This window comes from Macrosteles quadrilineatus, unplaced genomic scaffold, assembly GCF_028750875.1.
Source record: "Macrosteles quadrilineatus isolate MER2022 unplaced genomic scaffold, UCM_ALF_1.0 Scaffold_1__1_contigs__length_201487025, whole genome shotgun sequence".
Lineage (NCBI taxonomy): Eukaryota > Metazoa > Arthropoda > Insecta > Hemiptera > Cicadellidae > Macrosteles > Macrosteles quadrilineatus.
The window spans coordinates 137498263-137512145 of NW_026542594.1; the positions used below are offsets into that span (position 1 = coordinate 137498263).

General features: G+C 34.9%; 1 protein-coding gene across 1 annotated transcript in view; it reads right to left on the reverse strand.

The window, feature by feature from the left end:
• Positions 1–13883, reverse strand: part of LOC128985548 (adhesion G protein-coupled receptor A3) — a 138048-nt gene that overhangs the window by 100039 nt on the left and 24126 nt on the right. The window contains exons 3-5 of the mRNA XM_054405147.1: positions 12331–12402; positions 6194–6265; positions 2675–2746 (exon numbers count right to left, since the gene is read on the reverse strand). Coding sequence (XP_054261122.1) covers positions 2675–2746; positions 6194–6265; positions 12331–12402 — 216 coding nt within the window. The remainder of the gene's footprint in view (positions 1–2674; positions 2747–6193; positions 6266–12330; positions 12403–13883) is intronic.

Here is a 13883-nt window from a genome sequence, read left to right on the forward strand (position 1 = left end):
GGCTATCTACCTGAGCTGGTCATTGGCCAGTATTGAAAAGTGGACTATATTAGCTTAGAGTAGGAAACATTTATGAACCAACTGCAATACGCCTATTCCTTTAGACTAATAATTATCTGAAGAGTATAAAATTCCATTTCAAAGTGAAATCCAAAAACAGAAGTTCTACAGTTCTACTACAAGTTTATAAGTCTGATTATTAAATTAATGTATCTTAAACATAATTTCAATCGTAGTGCAACAAATTAGGGATAATTTAACGTATGAAAACATAAAACTAAATTTTTTAGTTTAAAAGTTTAAGTCACAGCAAATAGTTTAGCAGCCGCTGGTAAATATCGCCAGCAGCCAGCGGATCTGTAGGGTTCACCTTATAACCACTAGCCGCCAGTAAATAGCCGCTATTTTGTAAACGTCACCTGCTCCTGCACCACTCTTCTTTGACTTCTTTACGTTGTAAACTTCATTTCTATATGAATCACGTTGACTTTTTTTAATAATAATAATCTTTATTGTCATTCGGCAACATAAAATTACAATAGACAACGTCAGAAGTCAGGACACAAATATGACATCATGCTTAAATCCATATCATCTTATGAAGCATTGAACATTTTGTTGCATAAACTGTACATATAGGCCTAATATTTAAATTTATAATTCTAAGATGGAAAGCTCTTACACAAATTTATAAAAAACTTAAGTAAATAATACTTCAAAACTAAACAATTTGTAAATATTCAAGAAATTTGTAAAAATATTTTTGGTCATGCAGGCTGCCTACTAGTGGCCAATAGTATTAAGAGTTCAGAGTAATTATTTGTGTTTAAAAAGTCGTCTATGGAAAAAAGGCTTTGCTAATTAGCCGTCTTGATAATGTCGATTTAAAAAGTTTTGTTTTTGAATTTTTTTTTGTCAATTTTTTGGAGTTGTAATTAAAAATATTTATTGTGCTGAATTCTAAACCTAGCTTTAAGAAAGGGTTTTCTGACAAAAATGTTAGCTCTAAGGTCTGCTACAGGTGCGGTAAAGAACATGATCTAAGGAATTGTCCGTATATAGAGGCTATACTTGTAACTTATGTAAACGTAAAGGACATCTTGCTGTTGTTTGTTTCCAGAACAAAAATAGGCAAAATGTAGGCTATAGTAAAAATAGGCCTAGCTCCAGGGTGAATTTCTGTGATGAAAAGAGCGACCAGGAGAGTTGCTCACATGTTCAACAGGCAAAAAACATCAATCAAGAAGATGAATGATGAAGATGATGAATGGGAAGATGAACTAGAATTGTACACAATAGCCTACTCAAATGATAAAAGTAGGCCTAATAAATTTGTTGCTGAAATGCGTGTAAATAATGTACCTTTACAGATGATGATCGACACAGGCGCTGTTGTTAGCATGCTACCAGACACTGTTTATTTTGATAAATTTAAGGATTCTGTCCCACAGCTCTCAAAAAGCAAAATATGTTTGAAGACATACACAGGTGAAAAAATTTATGTCCTTGACGAGTTTCAGGCAGATGTAAATATTTCCAATGGGAAAAGAATGGTCCTTCCGATGGTTGTGATTCCACCGACCAACCAATTTTAATGGGAAGAAATTGGCTAGAAGCAATGAAGGAATTTTATCATACGGAATTTCTAGTGCAGGTTCTATATTCCAGTCTGTAATGGACAAAATCATGTCAGGGATTCAAAATGCCTATTGCTATCTTGATGATATTCTATTGATAAGTCACTCACCAGAAGAAATGGTAGTTTTAGTTCATAAGGTTCTAACTAGGCTGAGTGAATATGCTGTAAAAATAAACGAGGCCAAAAGTAAGTTCTTCCAAAAGAGTATTGTATTTCTAGGGCATCTTCTGGATGGTACAGGGATCCATCCGAGTCCAGAATTGAGTAGAGCGATTGTAGAGGCTCCAAGGCCTAATGATGTCACGCAGTTACGTTCGTACTTAGGATTATGGAATTATTACGGCAAATTTTTGCCAAACCTGTCAACTTTGCTGTACCCCCTTCACCAGTTGTTAAATAACGGAGTTCAATGGAAGTGGAATGACAAATGTGAGGAAGCGTTTGAGAAAAGTTGCAAGTTGCTCCTACAAAACAATGTATTGATGCCATTTGATCCAAAATTAGATATTTTAGTAACTTGTGATAGCTCACAATATGATGTAGGTGCAGTGATGGCTTATCACTATCAAAATAGGCGGATAGTGACAAACAGATGAGTCAAAGTGTCGCTACAGTTTTAAAATAAAAGTTTGGCAAGCCAAGTCACTCAGATTATTGCCATTCAAACCTGACCTGTCAAAAATCCAAACAGGGAGCCATAATCTACAGCTTAGTAACAAAGCAAAAATACGACTTTGTTCTCTTTCACAAGACCAAAGATGATTTTAGTCTTTGTTCTTCAAGTCTTTGATTTTGATATGACTCATTATTAGCTGTGTCTTTGGTATTCCTGTCAATGTAGATGGCAGACTAAGCATCCCTCAGGCAAGGATAATTTTGGAAAAATCTAGAAATGTTACAATTTCTTTTCCCGACCGCATGTTGGTGTTAACCATGTTCAATATTCACAAAAATAAGTATAAAATACAGTACATCAAAACTAAAATTGCATAAGCATTTTTTAAACAGTTTGCGAGTTTCAGAGGCAATACTCACATCTGTTTTAGAGCTTCCAGTTCATCAAATGTTCCTTCTTTAATTTGACTCAGGAAATTCTGACTTATCTTCCTGAAATACACAACACATCCCAATGAGAATAAGTTTTAAATGCTCATGTTTACTTAAAGCTTACCAAGTTACTTTACCTGCACATCACTTTCAAAAAGATATCATAACTTACCGTGACATCTGCTGCTCGGATCTTCTTGTGGGTCCCAGGGGCTTCCCAAACTATAAATCGCTACCCTAACTACTGATGATTCGAAGGAGCAATTTTGGTTGGTCACGGGAAGAGACCAAACATTAAAAAAGCTTTTTTTTACCGAGACTTGTAATTCTTCAATCCTGGAAGGGTTTGTGAAGCACCAGAATAGTACTGAGCTGGTAGCAAGGGGTACGGCTGTACATTAAAATATTAACAGAATATTCACTGTTTAACGTGACTTGTTTAAGATTTAAAATATGAGTTTTAAATATTATACTAATTGTTTGGGGTTTTTATTTTCAATTTTTAAGTGTGGATTTGAATGGTTTTGGAACTTTTTTTAGCTCAAATAACATTGTAATTTTTTAATAAAGGAAATTGTTATAAATGTTTTTGAAACAAAGATTTTACAATATTTTTGAGATATAAAAAGGGCCAACCCAGCCCATTTGTTTTTGGATGAATCTTTACAAAGTGTATATTATTATGATGTTACCACAATTGCTGAAGACAATTACGACATCATCGTGATTGTTGAGATGGCTATAGCCTCTATTATGAAATTTAGTTAGGATGGATAAACAATACATTAAATTTACTAATTAACTTGTAAACATATGAAATATACTTTTAAACCCTCTAGAGCTGTTTTAAACTACTGGAATTTTCTTAATTAAATCGGCAGGAAGACTTTATTAAATTATTAACAATTAATCCCCTGTTGAACACTTCTGAGAGTGTTTGATTTATTAGGGGTTTCTGACAGTACAATTTAATTATTTGGTTACAAAGATTTCACCAAAACGTTTAAGTTATCATGACAGATTTTTCATTTGTCTATATCTTTTGTAAATACTAAATATGGGATATTGTTTATTTTGAACCTGACCCGAAGTAGGCTAAATTGAAAATAGTTTGGTTTCAAAAACTTCCGCAGGAGACTCCTACTTTGCTGGAATGGAATCCAAAGAAAATTGAACATCAATACAGATAAAGTCTCTTGTGTCAGACCAGAGTTTAAATAGTTGGCATAAACTTCAGTTTCAAATAATTTAAAGTTTCTCAAACAATAGTGTTTTTGGATTAGATTATTGTACGATTGTATGATTATTGTATGATGATAATTCAATAACATCATCCTCACACTTTGCATTTAGTCGTTTTTTCAGTGTACATGATAGTATAAATTAATTAATAAGAAAACATTTTAAAAATTATTATTGCCTGGTAATATTATTTTATAAGTGGGTGCAAGAAAAAATTCTAAGGTGGTAGTGGATTGCCAAAACAAAAGGTTTGGGAACCACTGTTATAGGTAGTTCACATTAGTAAATTGTTTATATTCAAATCAAATCCTTATTTTAAATAACATGTCTTACAATACAATAGATTTTGTCAAATTAATTTAACTAGAGGTCGTCCAGTGGTTGAAAACTCGACCAAAAATATGTATTGTAGGCCTACAGACTTCTCTATTTTCACCCCACGATGTAAATAAAACATGTTATTGGAATTTCTTCCATTGTTTTGATTTTCTTTTTATATTCTGTTGTTATTTCGTCACCACCATGGCAACCCATAAGGCCCATGTTAATTTTTTTTTTATTTTAGGCCTAAATTTATTTGTTGTGCTTATTTTTAAATTATACAGGTATCCTGCACATCTGCAGGCAAATAATTTTCTAACAGTTGACGTAGATTTTCCTGCGATGCACACAAACTGAGAAAAAAAGGTTTTCCAAATAATACTTGCCTGTTAGCCTAAAGATTATTTTTAGCGAATTTCCCATATAGGGAATAAGCTATTACCATAGTACTCATGGTAAGACTTGGACCCGGGACCGATTTAAACTTTTTCGTTTTGAGGTCCCTAGAGGCCAAAAACACCATCCGTTCAAATTCATATATATATATTTATAAATTTATATATATATATATATGTGTCCATTAGCGCGATAACACAAGCAAAAATGATCCTATTTTGATGAAATTTGGTACAAACATGTAAACCTACATTTATTCGAACGAGTTCGCGAACCAGCATGATCGGACTACGGGAACGGGGTTTTATATGGGGTTTTATGGGGTAAAAATAGGTTTTTTCCATTTTTGACCCCAAAAACACAAAATTTTACAATTTCTTTCCAAACCATTTTGTAGAGCTTAATTTAGTATTTATTATTGGTTGTTATCTCCCGTATGTAATGGCACTATTGTACAACGGCTTCTGCCGTGAATAAACGAATTGAATTGAATTGAATTGAATTGAATTGAAATGAAAAAACAAATAATTTAGTACGTTGAAGCGTTGTTGTGCGCCTAATGGTTACGGAGAAAATTTCAAAAAATTGTAAATTTAAAATTCCCATGTTATTCTTATGGAGAATAAGTCAACTGTTGTAGTTTGCTTGTTTATGAACATATTTTGATCGAATTTGGGAAATACTTTCATTTCTTACTAAACTATTAACATTTTACAAAAATAAAACACCTTTACCCTCCCTGTTGCAGCAAAACCTAATTACTCGTTAAACTAATTCTATTTAAATAGGAAATAAATGTGATATTTTTATGTAGGCATTTTAGTGTAAATCCAATCAGGTTAATGGAAATTCGCTTACCGTAGTCTGCAGGTTTGCTGCGGCGGGGGTATTTTATTTTAACTTGTATAAAAAAGTTTTAGGGAGTGAGTTTTAGTGTTACCAAGTAGCTACAGTACCTATCTACTTAATTAGGCTCTACATACAGACAAGCCTTTTAGCGAGTTTCCCATATAGGGAATAAGCTATTACCGTAGTACTCATAGTAAGACCTGGACCCGGGACTAATTTACTTTTTTGTTTTGAGGTCCCTAGAGGCCAAAAACACCATTCGTTCAAATTCATATATATATATAAAGGAAGATTAAACAAAACTTAGTACCCAAGTAAAAATTATTTATTAAAATATTTACTGACGATAGTTTCGGCTCTAAGGCCATTTTCAAAGACTTATGGAGAATAAATCAACTGTTGTAGTTTGCTTGTTTATGAACATATTTTGATGGAATTTGGAAAATACACTATACTATTGGAAAATACAAATAAACTATTAACATTTTACAACAAAACTTTTTTACCCTCCCTGTTGCAGCAAACCTAAGTACTCATTAAACTAATTCTATTTAAATAAGGAATAAACAAGAGATATGTTTAATGAGGCATTTTAGTGTAAATCCAATCAGGCAAATGGAAATTCGCTTAGTCTGCAGGTTTGCTGCGGCGGAGGTATTTACTAATTATTAAACTCATAATAATTAAAAGTTAACTTACAATTTTTCTAGTTTATGAAGATTTTCAAATGTTTTCCTTGTGATACGCCGAAATCTGTTGTTAGAGAGATCCCTGAAATAAAATATTCATGAAAACTCTCATGGTTTTAGGCAATACAAAAACTATATGAACAAAATAAAACTTTCGAATGAGTTACAAACATAGCTATATTGTTTAGTGTGTGTTTGTTGAGTGGCGAGTTGTTTAGAATAATAATAAAGTAATTTCAGCAAAAATATAAAATCTTAACCTGTCCCAAAAAATGGTGCTGACATATGACATCCATGAATATCTATAAATATGGCGGTTATATACCCATCTTTACAAGTAAGTAGAACAACTAATCATAAATTTTAAAAAATGGTCTACTGTTTTTTGGACAATATTTTATTTGAAAAAATAGTCCCATAAAAGTATGAACCTGTTTTTTACCATACAAACACTCCATGCAACAGTTATGTGGATAAATTTGTCACCAGCCCAGGAAGAAGTAGTGATAAACAAATTGTGAATCGTAAAAAAATGAAAGAACTGGTGCAATATTGCACAACAATTTAACTGCTATTAAATATTTTATACCTGAATCTATTTTGGTTATGATTAATAGCAGGTAAGTAATAAATACATTTTCATAAACTAAGCTGAAAATTCAATTCCTACAAACTCTTTGAAAACTAATACTTATACGTCAACCCTGTACGAAGGACGGGTACTCAGCTAGCTTGTACCCGCGATGGTATAACCATAAATATTATACAGCATAAGAAATAAACAGAGTATAACAATCATTACAATAATTATCCGTAGTGGCTTCGTCAGCAATCACAAAAATAAGATATTATCATTATTCATTCTCACAGTTAAAAAATGTTACGATTAAGAATTCTACAGCGATTAAATTACAATTAAAAACTAAATAAAAACCATTTAAAACAAAATTACACGGCTAAAATATTTTACAACATAAAATCTTGGAACTGAAAATGCCGCGACTCTTCAGCTTTTCCAAGTAAAGTTCTTTCATAGCTGTATCAGAATTTTCATAATACAGAAGAAACTTTTCCAACAGAACAAAACATTCCAGCAGGCTCATCTTTCTATTTTAATGCTCTACAGTGTATACACTCTCTGTCCATCCGATGTAATGATTTGGGTTGTCTATAGCGTGGTATTCCATTGCATCATTTTTAAACACACACCAAGTATCTCTTTTTAATGCTTGCCAACAATTATTAAATTCAAACATAAACATAAGTGTAAACAGTCCTACTTTGACAGTTCTCATTGTATATAACAGGTTTTTGGTTGCTGCTAGTTCAAATTATAGCTCGGCCGCTTAGAAAACGACCTGAGCGCTAATGCTAAACCAATGCTGGAGGAGGTCGTTTTCTAAGCGGCCGAACTATAGCTGTTGTCATAGATGCAAAAACATTAATAGTGCTGCACCCTGTTGGTAAACCTTATAACTTTTTAATGCTATTGAATATCATTGAACCAACTTGTCTAGTTGAAACAGCTGTAAAAATTCTTTAATTCCTTTTAAATATGAATGCTCACAAGGTTATCATAGGGAATTCCAGAGCCACTGGGTCTGAGCCCGAAAGGATTTTTGAGATAAGGATAGGCTTATATGTTAACACGTTGACTGCGCGTGCCGACTTTAGTCGGCGTCACCAGCGCTCCCAGGTGGCGCGCGCCGACTAAAGGCGGCACCAGACCAACAGAAATATATTGAGTCAGTGTGAGCTTAGCCTCAGACGGAGACGTTATAATCGTTGCCAGCCTGCCAGCTTAGAATGCGAGCTTTACTTTGGTGTAGGTTGGTACTAAAATTTCCTGTAAAATCCTGTCTGGCAATGCTTTTGTCCCGGTTTCGGGGATTTTTTCTCTTCAACCCACATTACAAAGACACTGGATACGGATCCGTGCAGTGCTGCTACCTTTGGGTGTTTCAGTGAACTACATCCACTCTCGGGGTAACGCAGCACAGTCACCACTGCTCTTTTGTGATTCGTCAGACTGAAATATTTGAATGCCAATTGCGTTCGATGATTCGGTTGCGCGCCGGGGCTTCGCCCGCCACTGGGGAGCGCCTGTAAAGTCGGCGCGCGCAGTCAACGTGTTAATAGGGAATATGAACTATCATCATGCCAAATTTCAGCCCAATCCGATCAGTAGTTAAAGCGTGATTGGAACATCAAACAAACACACAAACTTTCACATTTATAATATTAGTCAGATAAGATGTGTGTCCGTTAGCACGATAACTAGAGCAAAAATGATCCGATATTGATGATTGATTGAAGAAATCCAGCCAGGTAAACGGAAATTTGCTTAGTCTGCAGGTTTGCTGCGGCGGGGTATTTATATTTTATTTCGGTTGCAGAAGTATTTTATAAAGGTAAATTTGGTTTTTATTTGCTGCCACTGTACAATATCTATTACCTTAGTCAAATGTCTAATAAATGTTGATGGCGAGGTCTTCCGCGATTGCGGCAAAATTCTGATTATCTCCCGCGACCGTGTAGACATCCTAATCTACTCCCGCAGTAACGGAAACGTCATTGTCGTCTCGCGCAATGGCGGCAAAACCATGAACATCTCCCGCAGTCATGTAGGCATTATCGTCGTCTTTCGCGTTATCATCTTAAAAATGTTATCATCTCCCAAGGCCGTGTAAACATCCTTATTCACTCCTGCAGTCACAGAAACGTCACCGTCGTCATGCGCGATTGCGGCAAAATCATGAACATCTCCCACGGACAATTAGACGTTATCATTGCCTCCCGCGGTCACCAAAACGTCATCGTTGTCATGCGTGATCGCGGCAAAATCATGAACATCTCCCGAGGACGTTTAGACGCTAACATCGCCTCCCGCGGTCACAGAAACGTCATTGTCGTCATGCCCCGATGTGGCAATAGCGGTTTCAGATCATGCGATCTTCCGAAGATCTCCACGTGTTTTAAGGGCATTTTAAGTGTTTTTATTGATAATATTCCAGTAATCCGACATTTTCACTAATCCGGCAGTCATAGTCCTATATCTACCAGATTACTGAGAGATTAAGATGGTGGCTGTATTAAGATGGTTGTTTTGTTTCAGGTTTCAGGTATCTAGTCCAGTGAATAGAGGTATATTAACTTACAAACGGTCGGGTAAGTCTAAATTTTTTATATGTTGTCTAGGATGGTAAGTAGGTGTTTAAAACGAAAAATGCACAATTCTCCCCCCTCCGCGCCCGCCGCCATATCGAAAAATCGGTACTTTCTAGAGATTTTCGCCTATATCTCCGTTTTGGTGCGCTTTAGCGAAAGATATGTAAAGTCAATGTTGTAGACTATTAAATTTCCTATAATATAAGTATAATAATTTGGTTCTAAGACTTATGGATACAAAAATATTTAATTATTTTTACAATAAAACGTCAAATTTTTGTTATTTTGTCAAATCTCTATTAGTCCAAGCAAACTAAAAAAGCTGACACAGGGAACGTTAAAAAAAATGCAAGAAAAGGTTTTATGGTTTTATTTTGTACTGTTAGGTCTGCAGAGTGACATACTAAAAGTTGCCAAAAATCGGTCCACAGGAAACCTACTAAAATCTCGATTAAAAATGGCGGCTTTTTCCAACATTGGACCAATTTGAAAAAGATATACCACATCCATATTTTATTCAAAATTTTTTTGATATTGACTCGGGACGACCACCGATGTTTATTGGGTGGGCAGTACTTCATTTCGATAGGGAACTCATTTTTGGCCGCCATCTTGGATCCGCCATATTGGATATAAATGAAAAAATTAAATTTAATGACGTTGTGACACATCATTCATCAAATCAAATATGCTTTAGGCCTATTCATAAAGTACAGTTTTGTACATTGAATGGTGTCAACTAAATCTATCTTAAATTAATAATTTACAAATTTGCATATCTTGGATCATTATCTACATTAAAAACCAAGAACCAGGAAATGAAAATAATCAAAACTGAATCAATTACTAGGCTAATGCTAAGAGGGGAGGTGGAAAAATACTCTTCCAGGGAATAGAACACTTTCTCTACTAAATAAAGTTTTAGTTTTCTCATGAAATTCTTCCTGCTTTGTTCATTTCTGATTTCATTAGGAAGATGCTTAAAAAATTTAAATCCTATATAGGATGGTTTTGATTTTCATAGATTTTCACATTTTTAATTTATGTTTACTTGAAATAAGGAATTTTTCATGCCGAGTGTTGTATGGGTGATAATTTGTCTCAGAGGTGCTCAAGCAGTTTTTTGCTAGAATAATTGTGTCGTAAATAAATTGGCCATATACCGTTAAAATTTTCAGTTCTTTGAATTTGTTTTTGGTTGTTCCGTTGTGTTCTAATTTCAAAATTATTCTTTTTGCTATTTTTTGAAGTTTAAGTATCCTATCCAAATTTGCTAGTGTAGTTGAAAAGGCACAAACCATAGGATAAATGTGAATGGACATTAGCATAATATATGTTTTTTAATGTTTTATGGTTACAAAAATAAGACATTCTAGAGAGTGAATATAGTCCTGAACATAATTTTGAAAGAAGATTATCAACATGTTCATCCCAGTTTAAATTTTGGTCTACAGTTAGACCTAGAAACTGTGTACTGTGTTTATGTTCAATTTCTTCTGCATTATACATGATATTTGGTTTAATTAACTTTTTATTTTGATTTGTTTTAAAAGTTAAAAAATTACTTTTTTTAGGATTAAGCTTCAATTTATTTTGCTCTAGAAAGTTTCCAGTGTTTGCCAATTCAACAAAAACTAGATTTTCACGCCGATTTAAATGCCGAAATTTGTTTTTTAATATCTGTTTACGTTTTAAAGATATATTCAAACGAAAACTCTCCCCCATACATTTCTTATGGACGTTTCGTACTTTAAAGGTTTTTAAAAACCATTTTTATATCTCCAGTTCTTATCAACGCTTGTAGTTCAGTCTACCCTTTAAATATTCTGTGATGTAAGCGCTTTCATTTGACCTACTGATAATTCAAATCGAACGAGTTAGCAACGAGCTACAATCCCCAAAACAATATTAAATTTAACTTTTTAGAAATCTTTTTTTTTTATTAAAAGATTTATATCTCGACTGAACTGCAAGCGTTAAAAGAACTGGAGTTATAAGAAAAATGGTTTTTAAAAACCTTTAAAAGTACGAAACGTCCATAAGAAATGTATGAGGGAGAGTTTTCGTTTGAATATATCTTCAAAACGTAAACAGATATTAAAAAACGGATTTCGGCATTGAAATCGGCGTGAAAATCTAGTTTATAATGATGTGTCACATCGTTATCATTAAATTTAATTTTTTCATTTATATCCAATATGGCGGATCCAAGATGGCGGCCAAAAATGAGTTCCCTATCGAAATGAAGTACTGCCCACCCAATAAACATCGGTGGTCGTCCCGAGTCAATATCTCAAAAATTTTGAATAAAATATGGATGTGGTATATCTTTTTTCAAATTGGTCCAATGTTGGAAAAACCGCTATTTTTAATTAAGATTTTAGTAGGTTTCCTGTGGACCGATTTTTGGCAACTTTTAGTATGTCACTCTGCAGACCTAACACTACAAAATAAAACCATAAAACCTTTTCATGCATTTTTTTTAACGTTCCCTGTGTCAGTTGTTTTAGTTTGCTTGGACTAATAGAGATTTGACAAGAACGAGAATTAATCAAACTATCAAACATTTTAGATATGTATTGTTATTTCTGAAACAAAACGGCACTGAGGCCGCTGTACAATAAATCAGGAAAATAGGGGGCCTAGTATCACTCAGCCCAGGGGCCTGTGACGCCTCTCACCGGCCCTGGTAATATGGCACACAATGCATCATTCACAGTGGTGCACTGCAAACTTTTGTGCGGTGTGTGTGAGTCGTGTGACTGAAACGCTACTCTGACGCTTGGCACTAGGATGAGTCATGTCCAGCCGCCACCATCTTGTTAGAGTTTCGGGGCAGTCTTTGACTTGACAACGCACGCGCCTGTGCTACATCTATTTGTACTATGTGGTTGCTGTTATAAGGTCATAATTCACATTATGATGACGTAATTATTATTTGTTTACATTCCACAAAAAATTAATACAACAAATACTTACAGTAGTTTTAAATTTGGTACATTAGAGAATGCTCCATCTTCTATTTTTGATATTGAGTTGTTGTTGAGATACCTGAAAAAAAAAACAATCAATAATAGAACAAACTTGGCACACATTTGAGTCCTAGTATGTAACATCAAATAAATAAACAAGTAATGAGCTATTAAAGAACTCTTGGGTCGGTTTTAAAAGTTTTTTTATACTTTCTCCCCCTGGCCCCTATAAATAGTTTATGGAGAAAGTATTGTTTGCGTCAATATGTTTAAGTTTGAGTTTTGGGTAGATATATCCTTTTGTGTCACCCTGAACCCAAAAAAGTGGTTAACGAAGGGATTTCCGTGTATGTGTGTGTGTGTCTGTATGAGTGTGTGGATATGTACAGAGCTACAGACCACACATCTGTGGTACGATTTTGATGAGATTTAGTATGTGGGTCCTAGTGAGCCAGGTCAATGCTCATGTCACCACTCTCATGTCCCCGACTCATTTTTTCATAGTATGTAAGTTGTCAGTGTGTTAGCTATTTAGTTGGCTGTGTGCTGTCAGGCTTTGGAGATCCTTGGGCAGAAGTGACTTGTAATAGTGTCTGCAACTGCATTAAGAGCCACTCGTTGTTAATTCTGGTCAAGGTATTTTTACTTACCAAGTGTTAATTAATTATTTATTTGTTGTATTTTGTCTTCACAATGAGTGGTTAATTTTTGGGTAGTTCGCACCACCAATGGGGTTCACCTCCGGAGTTGGTCCTCCTGGAACTGCGGCAGACATCGGCTGCGCCAGGATGGACCACTAACCAACCTGCATCGGCCTACTCCTACGACAGGGTCAACTACACATACTGATGAGTACCCTGCATGAACAACTACAAGACACAACTCTAACACGTAAGGTCTTAGGTCACGTGACGCAACTAGACTAGATGCGTGCGCAGCCAAAATGATTCACCCGGGAGTAGACGAGACGGGAGAGAAGTAGTGTAGTGTAGTGTGTGTGGGCAGCAGGACATCTTCTTCCATGGGATGAGTAACCTTAGAATGAGCAGATAATGACTTACGAGCTGACTGGGAGACAGTTACTAGTGGTGTACCTCAGGGGTCCATCCTTGGTCCTCTGTTGTTCGTACTATACATAAATGACTTGAGCTCAGTCCTCACACACTGTAAATACCACATGTATGCTGACGACTTACAGATTTATACACATTTTTCACCCAAACAGATCAACGAAAGTGTTCTGAGAGTGAACGAAGATATTGAGAAAATCATTACTTGGACTAATAAACACGGACTCAGACTTAACCACGAAAAAACTAAACCGATCATAATTTGTCATCCACGTTTATGGAACTCTATTCACTTTCTGACGACGAATCCAATAACTATAAATGGAACAGGTTTGCTTTATAATGACAAGGTCAAAAACTTAGGGCTTACTATCAACTCGACACTTACTTGGGGCGATAGACATCCGTAAAAAGGTGTTTGCATCAATCCACTCACTTAAAAAGTTACAGAATTTCTTGCCTTTGCACATAAAGTTACACCTGGTTAAAT